The following is a 22,769-nucleotide window of genomic DNA, read 5'->3' on the forward strand; positions in this document are numbered from 1 at the left end:
CCTAAGCCCATAACAGAAAGCACAAGAAATTAGACGAGTGAACTGTCAGCAGCATGCACACGTAAGAGCTGAGCAAGGGACAGAGCACAGCATGGCAGACGCCCAAGACGGACTTAAGTGTCCTAAGAGGTTCACTGTACAGACTGTCATGGCTCTGACCTTGGTAAAGTCTTTAATGAGGTCCGCTGCTCTCACACCATTCTGGACATTAAAGCTGATATCAACTTTCACTTCAGTAAAAGAATCTGTTAATTTAATAATAGGAACCTAGAAAAAGAAGACAGAAAAGCTTAAAATATTCTACCAAATGAAATGATAAAAGGTAGAAGGTTACTGGTTAGGCCTGTGATCTCTACCCTTCTCATAAAACCATAAAAAACATAAAGTGGCTGGGCAGTGGTGGCGCACGCATTCGGGAGGCAGAGGCAGGCGGATCTCTGGGAGTTCGAGGCCAGCCTGGTCTACAAGAGCTAGTTCCGGGACAGGCACCAAAGCTACAGAGAAACCCTGTCTCGAAAAACAAAACAAAACAAAACAAAACAAAAAAAAACCATGAAGTGTACCAGTCAACTGTGTGTGTGGGTAGAAGTGGCTGTTGTCAAACTTGATTCCCAGAGCTCACAAGGTGGAGAGAACTAACTCCTCTGAGTTGTCTTTGACCCCCCCATATCTACAAAGAGCATGAACGTGCATGTCTGGGAGCACAAACACATATACATAAATAGTAAAGAATAAATTAATAAAAAGCATAAAAAGTAATAAAAAATAAAAGCAATAAATACAGTAAGTTTTATTTAAATTTTTTTTGTTTGTTTTTTGCGACAGAGTCTCTCTAGGTAATTCTGGCTAGCCTGAACTCACTGTATAGATCAGGATGGTCTCAAAGTCACTGAGATCCTCCTGCCCCTGCTTTCTAAGTGCTGAGATTAAAGGAGTGCACCACTACAACTGTCCTCAATGAAAAAGTTTTTAATAAAAAACTTGATGCATATTATATAGTATTACAACTTTTTGTTTGTCTTTTTGAGACAGCGTTTTTCTGTGTAGCCCTGGCTATCCTTGAACTAAGAGACTGGCCAACCTCAGCCTACTGGGTGCTGGGATTAAAGGCATGCACCACCACCATCTGGTTGGTACTAAGACTTCTTAAATGAAGCACTGTACATGCATTGTGAACTAGAAACTGGAATTGGGTCTCTAAAATCACTAGAACAAGTATTCTGCTTTAAGAAAACCTAATATGCAAAATTCCAGACCTTTTAAATGAATGTATCTGTTTCTATCTGAGCTTCTATGGAAGTTCTTTAAAAGCCAGTCTATCTCTGTTTAAAGCATGACTTCAGGGGCTATAGAGATGGTTCTTTAAAAAGAATTTATTATTATTATTATTTTAACGTGGATTCGTGTTTTTCCTGCATGCATGCCTGTGTGAGGGTGTCAAAGCCCCTGAAACAGGAGTTACAGACAGTTGTGAGTTGCCATGTTGGGTGCTGGGGATTGAACCAGGTCCTCTCTAAGAACTCCTAACTGCTGAGCCACCTCTCAAGCTTCCAGAAACCTCTTTTTACTTACATTTTTTGTTTTTTGATTTTTCAAGACAAGTTTTCTCTGTAGTTTTGGGGCCTGTCCTGGACTCGCTGTAGACCTGGATGGCCTTGAACTCCCAGAGACACTCCCGCCTCCCGAGTGCTGGGATTAAAGGCGTGCGCCACCACCGCCTGGCTTACTTACACATTTTTATACTGAAGTCTTGAATAATGCATGAAAAAATTGGCTATTTTTCTTTTATGAATAAAATGTATAGCCAGGACAAGTTACTTTGCAGTCACTGTGACATTCACAAAATGATTCACTGACCTGAGTCTAAGTTCCTCATGTAGGTAAGAGTTACAAAGACACAGTGCTAAGAACTTACCGTTGCTTTGTCTAGAACTTTCACGGAATCCTCGTCAGCGACTTTGTGTTTCCGAAGGGCTTCTTCCAGGGTCCAAAGAGGCAGGTTCTCCCACTTCCCAAACACCACAAGGTCGATGTCACTGCATTGTAGTGACATGCATGAGGAGGGTCAGAAGCATCGAGCCGTCAGCATTTTAGCTAACAATCACGCTTACCAACTTCAAGTTGGTGCAGTGAGAACCCGTTCCCTTTCTGCCTCAGAAGATAATGTGCTGATGGCAATGGATTTCAAAAGGAAGCAGAGGGAGGGAAGTGGAGGTGCTGATTTTAGCAACCTTACCCTCTCAGCTATTTCACAGAACTCAGGCCTCCAAACATGGGTAATGTTGGCAGAAACAAAACCTCAAACATAATAGTATCAGTGCATGTTTTTTTCCCCCCATAAAACTTTCTGGTGTTAAACTTAAGGTGTGTTGTCTCAATGCTCCCAATGTCTAAATACACACACACACTTCCAATCTCACTACTTTTGTGCCTTTTCCATATTTAAATTATAATAACCATTCTAACCATATATATGTGTGTGTTGATTTAATTATTTTGAGATAGAGTCTCACCATGTAACTTCTGGCTGGCCTGAAACATGCTACATAGACCAGGTTGACCTCTACTCTCAGAAGATCCACCTACCTGCTTCTGTCTCCCAAATGCTGGGATTAAGGGTACCACCACACCTGGCCATAACTTTTGTAAGGAGTAATATTTTAGGTTTTGTTAACTCTTAGAGCCTAAGTAATGAAGTATACTATTTTTTGAGTTTTAGAAGCCAAAAACAGCCCTGGGAAGAACAGATATGGCTAGGATGGATCCAACCACTGCAACACTATAACATACTTTAAGTTGAGGGAAGGCAGAAGGCAGACTATACAGCCACAGGGATACGGGGGTGGTGGTGTAGCCTATGTATTAAACAAGCCTTCATTAGAAGGTTTAAGAAGGAGTTTAAGTTGAATTCTGTGGTGGGATGCTGAGACCAAAGCAGGCTGAGTTCATTTAAAAAAGAAAATCTCTCCCACCTCATAGCACATAGGAACTAGACGTTCATCCTGACACCTATTAGCCAGGCTAAGTGATAGGTTAAATAAGTACCTGTCTGCAGGGCTATATCTAATCTATATCTAAACTTAGTTTATTTTATATCTAAACTAAGTAACTAACTGATTTCACTACTACATGCTTCCTGTAAATCTCAGCCTAAAAAGATGACTGGAAGTAATATTCCACTGTAAAGAAACTCTGATGGGGGCTGGAGAGATGGCACAGAGGTTAAGAGCATTGCCTGCTCTTCCAAAGGTCCTGAGTTCAATTCCCAGCAACCACATGGTGGCTCACAACCATCTGTAATGGGGTCTGGTGCCCTCTTCTGGCCTGCAGGCATACACACAGACAGAATACTGTATACATAATAAATAAATAAATTAAAAAAAAAAACAAAAAAAAAGAAAAAGAAAAAAGGAAAGAAAAAAGAAAATACCCTACAGCCAGATCATGTTTAAAAAAAAAAAAAAGAAAGAAAAGAAACTCTGATGAATTTTGTTCCCTAAATAATTCTCATTTTGTCAGGCGTGGTGGCATATATTGTTAATCCCTGCACTCAGGAGGCCAGCCTAGTCTACATAGCAAGCTCCAGAATAGCTACGACTACATAAAAAGACCCTGTCTCCAAAAGAAAACAATAAACAAACCCATTTCTATTCAAACACATTCAAGAGACAAAGTGTACAGAAAGCCCTTCAAAGCTTCATACAAATACTAACCTAGTTGGTAAATACAGGCCAGTTTTAAAACTTCCAAATATCTGGACCTGGAACACGAAAGAAGAAAAAAACAAAAATCACATTAAGATGCTGATAAAGAAAAGAATGTTCCTTCTGCCCTCTACTGTTGGTTTTTAGAACTGCAGGAGCTACCCCCTCCACACACACACCCAATCTAGGCTTTCCTAGATTCACAGGCAGGCAGTCATTCAGAACATGGCATATAATCTAAATTAGAAAACTTGAGGTCATCAAGATGGTTCAGCAGTTAACGATGCTCACTATGTAAGCCTGATCCCCAGAACCCATGTAAAGGTAGAAGAAAATCAACTCTACAAAATCGTCCTTTGACCTCCACATATGTGCCTAAACATACAAACATACATATATACATACACATATTCGTGTGTGTACACAATATTTAGTAATAATAAAAGTAATAAAAAACTTAAAATAGAGAAGCTTCAAAAGTAATGTTCCAGAGCCTAGTATTCCCTTACAAAACAAGGTAGGCCACAATCCTTAATTAATTTAAGGAGTCCTTCCATGAATTCAGAATGCTTCAGTAGTTGGCAATGTGCTGGTATGCAGCCCAGTGTAAGAGAATACCAGGAGCAGTTTCTGCAAGATCCTGACATCAACTGAGAAAAAAACTCCACCTCGGCCCAGAGAGCACAGTGGGACCCAGCCAATTTTACATGTGTAAGTTCAGCCCAGGAAAAATGTTAAAACATTCTGGTTTTGTTTTTGTTTTTAAGAATCTGGGAACCTAACATTGCATTCATATTTTTTTGAACAGAATTGCCTACCTAAAAAAAATGCAGATTAAAAGATCAGGACATCTTAACCTGGGGCAAATCATTCCTTGCTGTAGGTAGGGACTGTGTCTTTCACTGCACATTTAGTAACTTCCTTATTTACCCACTAGATGTCAGCAGTGCTTGCCAAATCATGCCAGTCAGAGCCATCACAATATTTATGCCCCAGAGAATACAACCAACGGGGAGAGAAGCCATCCTAGCACCGCCAACAGCAGCTGCTCAGTGAGACACCCTCCCCTTTCTTCTTTACCTACAGCATCACATTTGAATCTCTTTTGCCAAATGGAAAAACTGTTCCTGGCTTCTCCAGTGTCACACTAAGAGTTATTCTTTGGACAGGTAAGAATTCTAGAACAAACTTGCAAAGAAATCATAAAAAGGAAAATACAAGTAGAGACCCAGGCAAAACCTCTGTTCACTAACGGGGGGATCACAAGTAGCTGGCCAGGGGAAGAGGCGCACAGTCACCTGCACCCGCCAGAGCAGTCAACTTCAGGTAGCAAAGAAACGCCTTTGGTTCTAGGCAAATGTTTATGCCGACAGGAGGGAATCAAACAGAACAGGGCCATGACAGCTCTCATCCAACAAGAACTACTGTCATCAGGCTTACATTAACCATCTAAATTGAGCCTACTTTTAGTAGGTGCTACTCAGAACTCAGGAAAAACTAAGGGGAAGGTATGAGTGAAAGAAAGCAAGCACCAAACCCAAAGTCTAATGACTCCAGGAAACTGCTGGCCTTTAAAATGTAATCCGACCAAAGCTAGGTGTGGCAGACTATTCTATGAGTTCAAGATCAATCAGGGGTAGAACACAGTAAGACCTTGTTGCAAAGTAGAATACAATAAGGTAGACTAACTCTACAAAAGCACTTACACTGTGGGTGAGGTCTTATGTCAGACTGATTCTGTGGAGGGGCTTTGCCTGAAGCCCCAGGTCCCAGGACAAGTACTCACGTCAGCACTGGGCCAGAGCTCCTTAATCACACTCTCGATCCTGCTCACCACCTCCATCCGCATCTTCTCCTCCTCAGGCCTGGGAGACATGTACTCATAAAAGTCACTGATTTCTTCATGCAGACTGGAGGAAGAGCAGAAAGTAAATGTGAGCAGGCCAATCCAGTAGGAAGCCAGCTTCCTGAAGAATATTAACAGCAGGAAGGCAAGCCCTGAGCTCAGCCTATACAGGCAGTTTCCTGACCACCTCAGCTCTCCACTAGGAGAGGAACAGTATGACTTCCATGGCATTTGTTTAACGAATCGAGTGTCAAACGAACCAGCTGGTAGTGAATAACAGGAGTGCCTTAAGAAGAGCCAGCAGACAAGATTCTGAGGAGCTGCAGGCTTCTAGAGACCACAGTGTGCAAGGCATGAAATCAAATGCACAGCACAGCAAGTAGACAGCACATCTGGAAGGAAATACAGAGGTGCATTTGAAGGGGAAGGCAGCTCTGAATAATGAACAATTTGAATGGCAAATTAAGAAGTTCTGGCTGGTCTCAGGAATGGCTCAGTGGTCATGTTCAATAGGCTGGGTTCATCCCCAAGATCCACAAGTAAAAAGAAAGGAAGACAAAGGGGAGGAACAGAAAAGAAAGAAGAAATGGAAGGGATAGGAAGAGAGAAAGGGAAGGGAAATTAAATTCAGGCTCTCTGGGGCAACTGGGAGGGTTGGTGAGACCCTGACTGCAACATGCAGTATTTAAAAAGATCAAACTGGCAACTGTATCAGAGATGGACAGTGGGGCAAGGCCTAGAACAGATGCATCACTAAGGATGGTGGTAGGACAGGAACTCCAGGAACACTGTACATGAACAGACTGGCTGGGCCTTGTGGGGTAGGCAGAAGTGAGAGCTGAGGGTGAAGAAAGTACTGGACAAGACCAAGGGACAAAGTAGGCTGGTTGGCAGAACTGAACCCATGCTGTGCGGCAGAGGGCATGAAAGCAGCACTCCTTGCTTCCAACTCCCTGAGACCTTGGAGAGTTACACTGGAGGAAGAAGTGGGGAGACTCAAGAGAGGCACTCACGAGCTGGAGGTGGCCAAGGGTCTGCAATTAGAAAGACCACTTGGCTCCAGAGCAGGAAGATAGAAACTTAAGTAAACCAAAATTGGCTTTTGGAAAAGAAAAAAATGCTGCATCTTTCACTGGCCACAGCTTTTACCTCAAGAACATTGATGACTTCATGATGACATGAAAATGTGACCAAGTGAGCGATCAACTTATTTTTCAAAATAAATAAACAAGCCAGGCGGTGGTGGCGCACGCCTTTAATCCCAGCACTCGGGAGGCAGAGGCAGGCGGATCTCTGTGAGTTCGAGACCAGCCTGGTCTACAGAGCTAGTTCCAGGACAGGCTCCAAAGCCACAGAGAAACCCTGTCTCGAAAAAAAAAAAAAAAAAGAAAAGACAAAAACCCACCACCAACAACAAAACTATGTCAAAAATTGAGTTCTAGCTCAGGCTCTGCCCAAGAGCAGTTATATCTCCTGAACATGTGGCTCTGGTTCCTGATGCTCCCCAACCCATGTGTTGTTCATCATATGCAGGACAGACTGCCAAGCAGGAGCCAGAAGGAATGATAAACATGATCACATGCTGCCTGTCTGCCACATAATACTGAGTAATGTCTTTATTTTAAAAGTCCCAAGGCAGGTGGATCTTGGATCTCTTTAAGTTTGAGGTCAGTCAAAACTACATAGTGAAAATCCATGATTAAGGGCCTTTGCTACCCAGACGGACAATCTGAGGTCCTGAGTTTAAACTCTAGGATTCACACGGTGGAGAGAACTGACTTCTGCAAGCTGTAATCTGGCTTACGCAGGTGTACAATGGCATGCACACAACTGTAACAGAACCAAAGCCTCCCAGCTCTGAGAGAATCCAGAAAGCTATCCAAAGGAGCCCAGTGCTCCTCGGCTTGTTTCTGTAGGTTATCAATGCCTACAGCTTACAGACAACAAAAGACAGGAAAGCTTGCATTACTACTCTACACAGGCCTGCCAGCAAAAATGAAGTTCTCAGCTCATTTCACAGTCTTGCAGACTATGAGTTTATCTGCAGCTCTGAGTGCTAAAGCAGAATACTAGCATCCTACCCAATGTGGGGAGAAAGGCTCCCTTACACATTTTCTAATTCAAATGCAAGCAAAAGATTGAGTCTACCTGCCGGTTCAGTTCTAAGTCAGAAGTCACCAGCCAAAAGGAAGCCTGTTCTCTAAATACTTTTGAATGTGTACACCAAGCTATAGGATAAACAGGACCTGTCAAACCCGAGCATTACCCTGAGCCATCTCTATCCAAAAACACAGAAAAATCTCATCAAAGCCGGTTTTGTAAGGCTAGTGGTCTGTCTGCAACGATGCACAACAGACAACTTTCAGACAGGGACCACGAGTCCCCGTCACTACACATGAAATAACTAGACAATCACAAGGCAAATGTCCCACAAAAGGGATTTCTGAACATAGTGAAAAGATAGAGAAGATTCTAAAATTCGCCTTCAGTGCTGGGATTCTGGGCTTTCTGCCAGCACATATTAACTTGAAGGGAAGTTATTCAGGGTTCTACAAGTTTTAAGACAGGATTTCCCTCTGGGCTAGGCTGCAGTTTACCGGGTTTTTTGCCTAGCATATGATAGGCAAAGGCCTGGATTGGATCCCCAGCACTACAAAAGAAAAAGCTACACAAGTACTTAATATTCCATGAATTATTTTCTCCCTTCTACTCCTAGTAGTTACTCTATTTATTTAACTCTTTAAATTACTAAAAGAATCCAGAGCCCTATGCATGCTAGGCAAGAGCTCTAACACTGAGCTACATTCCTTGCCACAGGGTCTTGTTATGCAGCTCAGGCAGGCGCTGAACTTGATATCCAGGCAAGCTACTGATTCTCTAGCAGACATTAGCTGGGTTACCTGTATTCTGACATTATTTATCCAGGGATAGCAACAGAGCCTCTACCACCAGAGGCCCCAGCCTAATTGTAAACCCCAGGCTGTTGACTGTGAACCAGGGATCCTGTGTCCACTTCCTTAGAGTAGTGTGCTAGATCTGCTCTGAGAACTCAAAACCACACTTACTAGATTATCTTTAAAGCTGCTTTAAAGGATAAATGGCCAGAAGCAGAGATGCACAGGCTGGTCTGGAGACTCCTGAACTCCCTAGCTTCTGAGCCAGTGCAGTTGAGATATGCACCCTCCTGGCTCTTGTTCACCTTCTGGGGAAAGCCCATGTGCTCTGTCTGCAAGCTCTGCCAGACCCAGGCCTTTTGAGGGGCAGAAAGCTTTATTCTGCAGGCATGATCAACCTGAAGTCCAGGTGGCAGGGCAGAACATGAAGGCTTGATTCTCTTGTAGTACCCTGGGTTTTGCAGTGAGTATCCTCACTGTGATGCTACCCCAGGGGTGCCCACCATCAGCCAGTCATCAGTGTACAAAAAAGTACATAATACTTTATTATCCATTCAGATAACAGTATTTTCCTTCTAAAAGTTAGAGTAGGTGAAAAATAACATCCCTTTTAGAAGGGCACAGAATAGGCACATAGGTCTTCTGGAAGAGCGGCTAATGCTCTTAACCACTGAGCTACTACTGTTGTAGCTCCCATAATCTTTGTTTTTTGTTTGTTTGTTTTTAAAGATTTATTTATTTATTATGCATACAGTATTTTCAGTGCTCTGCCTGCAGGCCAGAAGAGGGCACCAGATCTCATTACAGATGGTTGCTGGGAATTGAACTCAGGACCTTTGGAAGAGCAGGCGGTGCTCTTAACCACTGAGCCATCTCTCCAGCCATAATCTTTTGTTTTTAAATTTGTTTATTTCAAAGGTTGGGATGAAGGAAAATAAAACATACAAGAAAAATATTTAGGAGAATGAAAAAAGAAAATATTAAAGAGAATGAGAAGGAAAGTCACAGGCCAGGAGTGGTGGTGCATGCCTTTAATCCCACCAGAGGTCAGCAGTTCTCTATAAATTCTAGATTAGAGCTACTCAGTGAGACTCAGTCTTTAAATAAATAGGTAAATAGACAAACACAGTTAAAGAACAGACATGCTCAAAAGCATATAATCCAGCAATCCAAGGAGCTAAAAACATGCTCACAAAAGCCTACTCCAGGATATACTGAGCAAGCTTTTCATGGATGCCCAAGCCTGGAAGCAGTTCACATCTTTCAGCAGGTAACTGGACAGTCGTACAGTCTAGTACATCCATACAAAGGGTGTATTACACAGCAGTGGAAAGAAGCGAGCTACCAAGCCAGGGACCGATCTGCTGGCTGCTAGTGAAAGAAGCCAAAATGAAAGGCTGTATACAATATGATTCCAACTCTAAGACATCTTGGAAAAAATCAAACTGAAGACCGGGAAAGAGGACTGATGGCTGCCAAGGGTTGAAAGACAGAGCAAAGACTTCTTTGGGCAATGAAAGCAATGATACTATAATAGTGAATCCATCGGTTCCATAGAATGTGAAAAGTTCCCAGCAAATACTGATACATATCACAAGCCACTTGCTACCCAGATTCACTAACTGAACAAATGTGCCGTTCTGGCGCAGGATGCCATGATAGGGACTCAGAAGGGGCAGGCCAGGGCTATACAGGAAATTTTTGTATTTTCCAATCAATTTTACTATGAACTTTGCAAAGATAAATATAAATTTTACTGAAAAAATTTAAACCATATTCTCTTCCAATTATTCTTTTAACACTCACTTGGGATTATTGTGAAAGACAGGGAAAAACAATAGTGTACTCCATTCATGGATCCTTCCAAAACCCCAGCAGATACCTGGTGTTGTTTTTTAAAAAATGCTGCAAGATCCCCGCGGCAGTAGGCAGCAGAAATGCTGTAGGTCCCAAATGGTGGTAGCGGGCCATGTGGTGGCAGGCAGAGGGCTCTGGGAGCAGCCAGTCCCAGGCAGAAATGGTTGCCAGTCCCAGAGCAGTGGCCTGAGTGGTGGTGGCAGGCCTTGTGGCGGCAGACAGCGGGCCCTGGGAGTAGCCAGTCCCAGGCAGAGACCGCTGCTGGTCTCAGAGCAGTGGTGGCGGGCCATGTGGCACCAGGCAGTGGGCCCCAGGCAGGAAGCTGAAGATCAGCCTGCCTCCGCTTACTTGTGTGGCTTGTCTCTTAAAGGGACCAAAACCATAACATTCCCAGGTCTTCCTTATAATAAAAAGCAGATTAGACACCACAGTTTGAAGGAATTGGGGCGGCAAATTCTCAAAACTGCTTCCTGCTGATTTGTGGGCGTCGTCTTTGGGGGGGGACCTGAAGAAGGCTGTGTGCTGGGAACATCCTGGCATAGCTGGTCTCTTTGCTTCTGACCGATGTCTGTGGACAAGCGCTTAAGTTTTGTCCCAGATCCATACACCCATGATAAATCAATTAATAAATGAGTTTTGTGAATATAGTGCCTCCCCCCTCTTCTCTCTCTATAAATTTCTTTACTGAGCTGGGCATGGTGGTATGCACCTACAATCTCAAAACTCAGGAGACAGAGTAATCTTGAGTTTAAGGTAAGCCAGGAGACAGTTCTTTTTTGTTTTTTTTTTTAACAATTTATTTTTATTTTATGTGTATTGGTGTTTTGCCTGTATGGGGGTCAGATCCCCTGGAACTGGAGTTAAATGGTTATCTCTAAGTAGTAAGCACAGTATGGACATACTGGACAAAGGCATGGTCCAAGTCCTGCCCAGAGAGAGAAATTTAACATGTTATCACAGGAATGTACAATTAAAAGCTTAGTAAATGTTTTCATCTTGGTAGTTTATGGGAGATGAAAGCTCAGAAAAGGGAGAAAACTATCATCTTTTTTCCTAGCTAAGTGTCTAGTGTCCCATACAGAGTATTCCATCTTTTTCTCAGCTACTGAGCATATACTGTTCCTTTTACAGTACACAACGGACTGTCCCCTACTTCCCTACTAAACTCTTTAGGGAAACAGTTCTATTTTCAACTGGCCAATATGATAGTGACAAGACTATATAATAAAATCTGCTGAAGAAATAGTCATAGATGGTCCATTAGTGAAACAATCCTTGGCTGTGGCAGATAAGTCATAAAAAATAGAAGCTAAAGAACCAACAACTAGCCAGACGATGGTGGTGCACACACATGCCTTTATCCCAGCATGAGAAACCGTGTCTCAAAAAACCAAAAAAAAAAAAAAAAAAAAAAAAAAAAAAATCAACAAAGACCAGAAAGTCCAGAAGCAGCATGGCACCCGAACTGCCTTTGGGTTCACTGAGGCAAGAATCATCCAAAGCTCACCATGCAGGTGAGCTTGTTTTTGTCAGTTTTCCCCCCTATATCTGAGTAACTTGACTCACACAGAAAACCTCAAATTTATACACTCATTCACATTCATTTATGGTTAAATCTTGGATTCTTCCCAGTCTATGGCTGTATATTTCATACTCTAGGGCTCAAATTATCCTTTAAAGTTCTTGAATAAATTGGAGCTTGGAGACTGGCTCAGTCACTAACAGTACTTGTTGCTCTTGTAGAGAACGAAGGTTCAATGCCAGTACCACATGGTAATTCCAGTTCCAGGAAATGAAACGTCTACCTTCTAAGCTCTGTGGGCACCAAGCACTCAACATGGTACATATGTGCATGCAGGCAAACACTCATACACATAAAAGTAATTATATATACTATTAGTCATCTATTGCAAAGGTATTTTAATTTTTATTACATTTACTTGGAGGAAGTTGTAGTAGCCAGTTCTTTTCTACCACGTGGTCTCAGGGACAAGACAGGACTCCAGAAGCAAGTTTCTTAACCTGCTGAGCCATCTCACCAGCCTTGTTGCGGACTTTCCTCACCTTTCCAACTTCACTGCTAATTACATGTGATGAGTGAACATGCAGAAAAGCTGTGAACTTTACACACGTCTTTTATAACGTCCAAAAGAAATTTCACAAATAAACTACAGTAACCTACTACATTAATATATCAAGTTTTTCTTTCATATTCTCAATCAGATAGCATCCTTTTTTTAGTAAGTTTTTTGAGACAGGGTTTCTCTGTGTAGCCCTGGCTGTCCTATCACTCACTCTGTAGACCAGGCTACCCTCAAACTACCTGCCGCTGCTTCTGGAGGCATGTACTGCCACTGCCCAAATCAGACAGCATTAACACAAAAATGGCAAACAAAATAAAAACATCTGATACTTTAAATTTAACAACCAAATAACAGATGGATGACATTTTTTCTAAATATACACAATACTGTCTGCTGTGCCTATATTCCATATACACTATATGAAACAATACTTCTCGGCACCCTCACAAAAACAGCCAGAGTCATTCTAACCTGAAGTAGGTTTGGATCTTTAAGACCCATGGGCAAAGGAAAAGATTCATTTCCCTAGACAGCTGCTAGAGCTTGCTCATGTTTTAAATGCTTATAAATAATGGCAATATTTGGAGTGGGCCTTCCTACTAGGGCAGGCTTTTGTAGGTCCTGGTCCCCACTCTGTCTCTGCTTCCTGACCCTCCGTAACATACAGAATCCCATCATGTACCCCACTGACAGAACTCTGCCATGCCTTCTCCTATGGACTGTAAATCCAAACAAACTTTTCCTCTATAGTTATTTTCTGTTAGGTTTTGGGGTCACAACAATGAAAAAATAACAGCGTACTAACTGGGGGAGGGGAAGCTATATTTAATTTAATCTAGTTTTTATTTTTTAGAGATTGGTTTTATGTAGCCTAGTGTCTTACTCTTCTATTGCTGTGAAGAGACACCATGACCAAGGCAACATACAGAAGGAAAAATTTATTAGGAGCTTGCTTACAGTTTCAGAGAGTGAAGCCATGTTCACCAGGGAGGCAAGCAAGTAAGTAGGCAGGCAGGCAGTGCAGGCAGGTAGGCATGGCACTAGAGCAGTATTGAGAGCTTACATCTTATTGTCAAAGTGGAGGGAGAAACTTCAAAGCCCATGCCAGTGCCACACCTCCTAAAACATCCACCAACTGGGAACCAAACATTCAAACCTATGAGCCTAGAGGCTATTCTCATTCAAACTACCAGTCCCAGCTTCCAAGTACTGGGAATACAAGCATGTGCCACCACACCTGGCTTTATTATAAAAATTCTGCAACACTAAAACTGAAGACAGGGCTGGAGAGATGGCTCAGAGGGTAAGAGCATTGCCTGCTCTTCCAAAGGTCCTGAGTTCAATTCCCAGCAACCACAGGTGGCTTACAACCATCTATAATGAGGTCTGGTGCCCTCTTCTGGCCTGCAGGCATACACAGACAGAATATTGTATACATAATTAATAAATAAATAAATATTTTTAAAAAAACTGAAGACATCCCATAATAACAACCTTATTAAGTCTCATTAGTCGAAAAAATATAAATATTGCAGACTGTTCTTTATATGCTAAAATTTTTACTAATGATCAAAATTATGCTAAATAGCTAGGTATACCCCCTACAATTCTATAAGGTGGGAATATCAGGAAGTCAAGATCACCTTCAGCTACATGGTGAGTTCAAGGTCAGCCTAACTATCCTATCATAAACAAAACCCTCTGTGACTATCCTAACTTAAAACCAACCACTATCATCCATAGTAGCTTAGGGATCTAAATTTGGGCTCTGTATTGATCTATTTTTATTACATCATTCTGACTTCTCTCCATCCACCATTTTGGCTTCTCTTCGACTTCAATACAGTCACTAAGAAACTCACAGAAGAATCAAACCCCCAATTCTCATGCTGGTTCTGAGAGTAACATGGGCTCTTACCTATTCTCTGGTTCATGTACCCATAATACTATTAATATTAGGAAGACTCTGCAAAGTCAATTTTTTCCCTTTTTATTAAGAACTTTTTAAATACAATCTTCTCATTTTACATAACTATCCCTGTTCCCACTTCCTCTGCTCCTCTCACCCCACCGTACCCCTTACCCTCATCCTTTCCTCAGAAAGGGTAAGGCTTCCCATGGGGAAATCAACAAACTCTGACATTTCACTTCCAGGCAAGACCAAGGGCCTGTCCCTTGTATCTAGTCTGATCTTTAGAGATTTCCTCATAGCAACACAACTATTAGGCTTCTCTGGGCACATGAGCCTGCAAGGCCTTTGGTCTCAAACTGACAGCTACATCATTGATTCCCAAGGCTGAGACCTCTGGAAAAAGACTAAAGAGTGACAGATTATTGTCATCCCAGCACCCCCAGCTTCTAGGCAGCCTAATGCAGGGTTACTCAGCCTCCACAATCTTATAAGTTAAACTTTCTAATAAATGACTGGTCTGTCTGTATTCTATTGGTTCTGCCTCTGTGGAAATCCTACTACAGATCTGGTATTGAGAGTGGGTATTGCTGCTATAACTCTGCACAGGTGCTGAAACACTTCTGGAACTGGGTAATGGGGAAGGGCTGGCAGAGGCTGGAGACACTAGCTAGAAAATGCTTCAGCTGCTGTGAGCCAGCACTAAGAACAATTCTAGTGGGGGCTTAGAAAACAAGAGCACCAAGCAGCTCCATATCTGACACCAGTCCTTTGACTCTGGACTTCTCAGCTCCAGAGCTAAATGAAAGAAACATCTGTTCTTTACAAATAACCCTGTTTCTAAGTGTTCTGTTACAGCATAAACAAGACACTACCTTCCTTCATTTTCAGTCCTACGCCTACTGCCTGTCACTCCATATACTTCCAAGTCCTGATGTGACTCCTAGACCTCAGCTCTCAAAGATCTTACTGGGCTCACTCAGGCACAGGGTAATGACAGTGTGTCTCAGTGACAGGTTCACCAAAACGGCAATCATTTAGCATGGTAGCCACCAACCATCCTCCATGTCCTTACAGACTGCCTTCCTCCTCCTCCCTATCTATATCTCACAAGGCACTTAATGGCAGGCAATGTACTGAGCCCCGTGTCAGGTCTTGGCCCAATCACTTAAGCTTTTTTACATCACATCTAAAAGCCCAGGGTCTTCTACTCTGAACGTAGCACTTTATGCCATCAGCTTGACTACTTACGTACTTAGCCCTTTGCCTTAACCAGAAAATAAATTACTAAAAGTTTTAACAAACCACATCCCTTACCACTAATCCTTGTATAACAGAAATCATACAGTCCACAAGTTAAAAGTGCTTTTACATTTTTAAATGGTTGAAAAGAAGCCAGAATTACACTGGGGTGCATGAAACGTATATATAATTTGGCCTGGTTAGTCGGCTCAGTCGATAAGAACTGTTGCTGTTGAAAAGGACCCAGGTTCGATTCCTAGGCTCACATCCTCCCCCAGCACCAAGCATGAATGTTGTGCACAGACATATCTGCAGGCAAAACATATACTTTAAAGAAAAGTATATAATTCAGATTAAAGCATACATAATTTTCCCAGAAACAATATCCCCTGCTGGGGACTGCAGACCCTCAGACCCTGAATTTTCTATGACCCCTTGCCTGTCGGAGTAAACAACTTGTGTTTGCAGCTGCTCTGAGCACAAGACCCTCATGAGTTCCTGATGGCAAGGGAGTGGTTTCTGGAGGGCTTGCAGCTGAAAAATCCCAAGAGCTAGGACATGGCCATTAGTCAAGGAGAGCCCTATATAAGCTGCCCTGGAACACAATAAAGGGGACATTCTTCTTTCAAGGATGACATATGTCTCTCCCTCTCTCTCCTCTCTTCTTCTTCTTCTTCTTCTTCTTCTTCTTCTTCTTCTTCTCTCTCTCTCTCTCTCTCTCTCTCTCTCTCTCTCTCTGTGTGTGTGTGTGTGTGTGTGTGTGTGTTTCAATCTCCAGTCCCTTGCCCAACTCGTGAACCGTCCCATGGAAGATAGACAGAACGATACAATCCCCCACTCCTTTCCATTTTGTCTGCTTGTTCCCAGCACACCAGAGTGGAGCAGCTGACACAGAGTCCACAGACCCAATAAAGAGTAATTATGTCTCTACAGGGAGCATCTGCTGACCCCTGCCATCATAGGTCCTAGGATGTCTTCAGAAGTAATGTGGCAGACCAAGTTACACTGTGTTGCCTTCATATCTGGGAGTAAAGAAAGTTGAAGGAGATGGCAAGTGTCAGAGTGCTATAGTAACATCTGTCAACATCCTTTGCTCTCCCAGCTTTAGTGGTACTGTTATTCAGCTATACACTAAGACTTAAGATGAATTTAAATTTTATTAGTAGCTGATTTGAGAGTGCCGACAAGAATGTGACAAAACTGGAATCCTAGTGTCCTGCTACAGGGAATGTAAAATGGAACAGCAGCTGAAGAAAATCATGGCAATTTCTTGAAGAAAAACTGACAATACATAGGTACATAGCCCCAGTGAACTGAAAGTGGGGTATTTTTGTTCACAGCGGCACAGGCAGAACAACATCAAGTCAATCTCTGGATGAATGGCAGATGGATGAAAGATGAAATGAAACCTGTGGACACTGCTATGCAACGTGAAACGAGCAGGACGCAAAGGATAAATACTGTTTGATCCCATTTATATGAGGTCCCTAGAGTAATCTCAGTAACAGAGATAATAGACAATTATGGCTACTGGGGCAAGAATGGAGGAGGGAGGGCTGGAGAGATGGCTTAGGGGTTAAGAACACTGACTACTCTTCCAGAGGTCCTGAGTTCAATTCCCAGCAACCATATGGTGGCTCACAACCATCTGTAAAGAGATCTGGCGCCTCTTCTGGCCTGCATCAGACATGGAGGCAGAATGTTGTATACATAATAAATAAATAAATCTTAAAAAAAAAAAAGAATGGAGGAAAGAATACAGCTGTGTTTAATTGATACAGAGCTTCAGTTGGGAAGATAATTTCTGGAGATGGACAATGGGATAACATAAACTGTATGCTTCAAATCGTTAGATTAATAAATTTTGTATAGTAAAGATGTGGTGGTTTGAATAAGAATAGCAACCAGACTCATATTTCAATTCTTTTTTTTTGATACAAATGATAAATTATATTTATACAGTAAATATGTATCAACAGTCAACACAAATCCAAAACCAAACCACCAGCCCCGGGTCTGATGAACAGCTGGATAACTTCTCTACGGTGTCCTTCAGGAAGGGCATGGTGGCACGTTTGCAATACACATGATCAGTGCAGTGGGTAACAGGGACATGCGCTGGATATCCTATGGGAGGAGGGAACCCAGTGGCTATTGGGGTGGGGCCTCAGTCAGAAGGACTCTCATCTTCTGCAGCAGAATCACCGGCCTCATATTTCAATTCTTAATCTGGAATGGAACTACTTGACAGGGATTAGGAAGCATGGCCTTGTTGGAGTAGGTGTGGCCTTATTGGAGGAAGTGTGTCACTTGGGGTTTCAAATGCTCAAGCCAGGTTCAGTCTCTCTCTCCCCCTGATGCCTGGGATCCAGATGTAGAACTCTCAACTCCTCTCTAGCACCATGTCTGCCTCTGTCCTACCATGCATCCCACCATGAAGATCACAAACTAAATCTCTGAAGCTGTAAACCAGCCACAATTAACTGCTTTCTTTTATAGGAGTTGCCATGGGTCATAGTGTCCCTTCATAGTAATGTTTTTAATGTAATTAACTACAAGATTTGTCATTAATAAAACATGATATAACCATCTAATGGATATGAAAAAAGACATGCTACAATACAGATAAACACTGCACATACAAAAGCCCACACCTGGTATGATTCTATTATATGAAATGTGAAGACCAAGGAAATCCACAGAGACAGCAGATTCTTGGTTGCCAGGGGCTAGAAAAGGGCAGAATTTCACTTGGTGATAAAATATTCTGGAACTGAGGGTTGGAGAGATGGCTCAGCAGTTAAGAGCACTGACTGCTCTTCCAAAGGTCCTGAGTTCAATTCCTAGCAACCACATGGTGGCTCACAACCACCTGTAATGAGGTCTGGTGCCCTCTTCTGGCCTGCAGGCATACACACAGACAGAATATTGTATACATAATAAATAAATAAATATTTCAAAAAAATATTCTGGAACTGATAGTGGCAACTGCCACACAACATTGTGATTGTACTTAATGCCTCCATGTACCCAAAGCTGAGGCTAGTCTGGACAAGAAAGACCCTATCTAAAATAAAAATATTAAAACTTAATTTGAGAACACAAAATTGCCATCTGACCCAACAGTTTTATTCCTAGATATAAACCCAAAGGAGCTGGAAGCGGAGTATCAAATATTTGTAAATCAATGTTTAGCATTATTCACAATAATCGACCAGTAGAAACAATCCAAATAGTGGGATGGATGTGGTGGCACCCACCTTTAATCGAGCAGAGGCAGGTAGATCTCTGTGAGTTCGAGGACAGCCTGGTCTACAAAGAGTTCCAGAACAACCTGGGCTACACATAGAAACCCTGCCTCAAAAGAAAAAAAAAAAAACAGGAAAAAGAAACAACCCAAATATTTAAAAAGTAATGGATAATGGGGCTTTGGTAGGGTACTTGCCTCGTACATGCAAGGGTTCAATATATAGCACTTCAAAAAAAAAAATCAATGAAAAGAATATTCAATGGAATAGTATACTCATAAAAAGATACAAAATTCCGATATATGCTATATGTGAGTAAGCCTTTAACGTCTCTATTGATGCTAAGTGGGAAAAGCCAAACACAAAAGGATAAACATTACTTGATCCCACTTACATGACAAAGAATAAGCAAATTTTAAACACTGAAAGCAGGAAAGGATTGGAGAGGAATATGGTTCATTCATTCTACGGTGTCTATTTGGGATGACAGAAAGTATTGTAGTTAGATAGTGGTGAAACTGAATAACAAGGGGGCTAGATATATGCTTTGCAGTTTAAGAGCACTGGCTACTCTTTCAGAGGACCCAGGTTTAATTCCCCATAGCCCCATGACAGCTCACTACCATCTATAGCTGCAGTCCTTCTGCAGGCACTGCACATACATGGTGAACAACATACACGCAGGGAGAACACCCATGCACATAAAATAAAAATAAGTTAAAATAAAAGTGTATAGTGATGTAAATGTGCTGAATGCCACTGATGATTTATCTAACAAGTTAAAGATCAGGCTGCGAAGACGGCTCACTAGGTAAAGCACATGCCATGCATGCATGAGAACCAGAGTCACCCACATAATGATCACTTACAAATTCCTACTCCGCCTTCCTGGATCAACCAAGACCACTGATTGTAGCCCCAGAATCACTGCAAAAGGAGCCTTGGCCTTAGATTCTGAACCTGCTTCTGACACACATCTGTACCAAAGGACCCCTCTATCTCCTTCAGCCTCCTTTTCTTCATCACATGGACATAACAACCTGCCTGCAATGGAGACATGTGGCTTGAAGACAAGCGGCAAACATTAGGATTCTGACCCTTGTAAGCACTTAAGGCTCCATGAATTCCACCAGGCCCTGGCAACACATGGATTTTAAACTTCTATTCTGTAGCTCTATTTCTCAAATTAAGTTATCATAAAACACCAAAATATCTAAGTGTTGGTTCACATAAACAAATTCCCTCATGTCCTCAAAATCATGTATCTGTGGCACAGGTACGAGTGTGCATGCTCTCTCAAACAAGAAAGAGAGAGATAAACCACTAATATAAAATCTGTAAGTACAGACATCAAGGCACATTGCTCATGCATGTAAGTACACATCATGATACATTACTATGGAAAGGACACCTGTCCTCCCTGGAGCAGCAATCACCTCCTAGAAAGCAAGAGTGTACCACATAGTGTATAAACAGATCTGAAAATCTGTAGTCTACAAGAGCTAGTTCCAGGACAGGCACCAAAAACTCCAGAGAAACCCTGTCTCTAGACACATAAGCAAAAATAAGTACAACTCCATTAATATGAAATATACAGAACAGTCAAATCCATAGAAACAACACTGACTGGTAGTTGGTTGCCATGAGCTGGTGATTTTGGTGAGAAATGGAGAAGAACTGATTTTATAGCCGGGTGGTGGTGGTGCACACCTTTAATCCCAGGATGTGGGAGGCATAGGTAGGCAGATCTCTGAGTTTGAGGCCAACCTGGTTTACATTAGCTAGTTCCAGGCCAGGCTCCAAAACTACAGAGAAACCCTGTCTTAAAAAACCAAAACAAACAAACAATTTTAAAAGCAATGAAACTAAAAACAAATACAAATCATGGAAGAAGAAAACTTTGATGAAACTAAAGCTTATTTCTTTAAAAAAAAAAAATTCATAAATTAGGCCAAGAAGCTAGCTCAGTGGGGCTTGCTGTACAAGCTTGATGTCCTAAGTTCAAAGCCCAGATCCCATGGTTAAAGGAGAAACATGAACTCCCACAAGTTGTCCCATGATCTTCAAATGCATGGTACGGCATACATGCATTCATGCACACACAAACACATCATATAGACTATAATAATGGCTGCTATTTTAAAAAAAAACCTGATAAACGTCTAGTTCACTAGGTTAGTGAAGAGAGGATATAAAAATTACTAGTAGTAGGGGCTGGAGAAATGATCTGTGCTTAACAGCACTAGTTGCTTTTGCAGAGAACCCTAGTTCCTGCATGGTTGCTTACCTGTAGCTCCAGTTCCAGGAGACCTAATGCCTTCTTCTGGCCTCAGGCACCCATCTAGTGCCAAACATGCTTGAAGGCAAAACATTCACACACATAAAAATAATAAACTACTACTATTAACAATGAAAGGAGGCTGGAGACAGCTCAGCAGTTAGTTAAGAGCACATGGTGCTTTCAGATCCCAGCACCAGGTGAAGAAAGTGGCTCACAACTGCCTTTAACTCCAGCTCCAGGGAACCAACAGCGTCTTCTAGACTCTGTGGATACAACACCCATATTCATAAAGCCATATATAAACACACTCATATACATACAATTTAAAAATAAAAAAGAAACAAAAGGCAAATAATCACCGCTGGTCCCACAGATTTGTCAGCCTAGATGAAACTTGCCAATGATAAGAAGACATAGCTACAAATGCTAGACATGGGCCGGGCGGAGGTGGCGCACGCCTTTAATCCCAGCACTCGGGAGGCAGAGGCAGGCGGATCTCTGTGAGTTCGAGACCAGCCTGGTCTACAAGAGCTAGTTCCAGGACAGGCTCCAAAACCACAGAGAAACCCTGTCTCGAAAAACGAAAAAAAAAAAAAAAATGCTAGACATGGTGCTCACACCTGCAATATCTGCACTTAAGAGGCTAAGGCAAGACAATTTATAATAGACAGAACCTTACTCTAGATATGCAAGGCTAGTTCAAACTTCAAGAATAATATCCATTGCAGTGGGTTTTTGATCCTACTGCACGTACTGGCTTTGTGGGAGCCTAGGCAGTTTGAATGCTCACCTTACGAGACCTGGATAGAGGTGGGCAGTCCTTGGGCTTCCCAGAGGTCAGGGAAACCTGATTGCTCTTCAAGCAGATGAGGGGGGGGGACTTGATCGGGGGAGGGGGAGGGAAATGGGAAGCGGTTGTGGGGACGAGGCAGAAATCCTTAATAAATAAATAAATTAAAAAAAAAAAGAATAATATCCATTACAGCAACTAAGAAAGAAAAATTCTATAATCGCATTGATATGCAAAAAGGGTTATAGTAACTAATAAACCTTCACAAAAAAAAACCTCAGTCAACTAGAAAAGGGAAGTTCAACTTGATTTTTTTAAAAAAACTCAAATTAACAAATTATAACAGTTAGAAATCAGATGTTTTCCCACCATTAAAGTTAAGAACAAGATGCTAAGCAGTGGTGGTACAGGCCTTTAATCCCAGCACTCGGGAAGCAGAGATACGCGAATCTCTGTGCGTTTAAGGCCAGCCTAGTCTATAGAGCAAGCTCCAGGACAGCAGAGCTGTAACACACAAAAAAAGCCTGTCTCAAAAGAAAAATAACTTAGGAACAAGGGTAAGATGTACATTTCTACTGTCTTATTCAATGTCATATACTAGATTATTCAATGTCATATACTAGAAGTCCAGCTAAGGCAGTAAGAAAAATAATGGGAAGGAAGAAATAAAACTGTTGACTTCATGTCAGAAATAAGTAAGTCCAGAATTTGAAGCTTATAGTATCATTTATAAAAGCACTCAGACAGAAAATCTAATATGTAGAGGACCTGTATAAAATTCTATAAATCTTTGAAAGAAACAAGGATTTAGGGGCTAAAGAGATGGCTCAGTTAAGAGCACTGCACTGCACCGTGGTCACACTTGCAATACTAGCAGAGGATCCCAGCACCCACACTGCATGACTCACAACTGC

At 42.0% G+C, this 22,769-nt stretch overlaps 1 protein-coding gene across 2 annotated transcripts in view; it reads right to left on the reverse strand.

The window, feature by feature from the left end:
- Positions 1-22,769, reverse strand: part of Tent4b (terminal nucleotidyltransferase 4B) — a 47,578-nt gene that overhangs the window by 11,824 nt on the left and 12,985 nt on the right. For both annotated transcript variants that reach the window (XM_041650153.1, XM_041650152.1), the window contains exons 2-5: positions 5,491-5,614; positions 3,714-3,760; positions 1,916-2,036; positions 160-267 (exon numbers count right to left, since the gene is read on the reverse strand). In XM_041650153.1, coding sequence (XP_041506087.1) covers positions 160-267; positions 1,916-2,036; positions 3,714-3,760; positions 5,491-5,614 — 400 coding nt within the window. The remainder of the gene's footprint in view (positions 1-159; positions 268-1,915; positions 2,037-3,713; positions 3,761-5,490; positions 5,615-22,769) is intronic.

The sequence above is a fragment of the Microtus oregoni genome, unplaced genomic scaffold (assembly GCF_018167655.1).
Source record: "Microtus oregoni isolate MIOR12 unplaced genomic scaffold, Mior012 000004F_ref0000308, whole genome shotgun sequence".
Lineage (NCBI taxonomy): Eukaryota > Metazoa > Chordata > Mammalia > Rodentia > Cricetidae > Microtus > Microtus oregoni.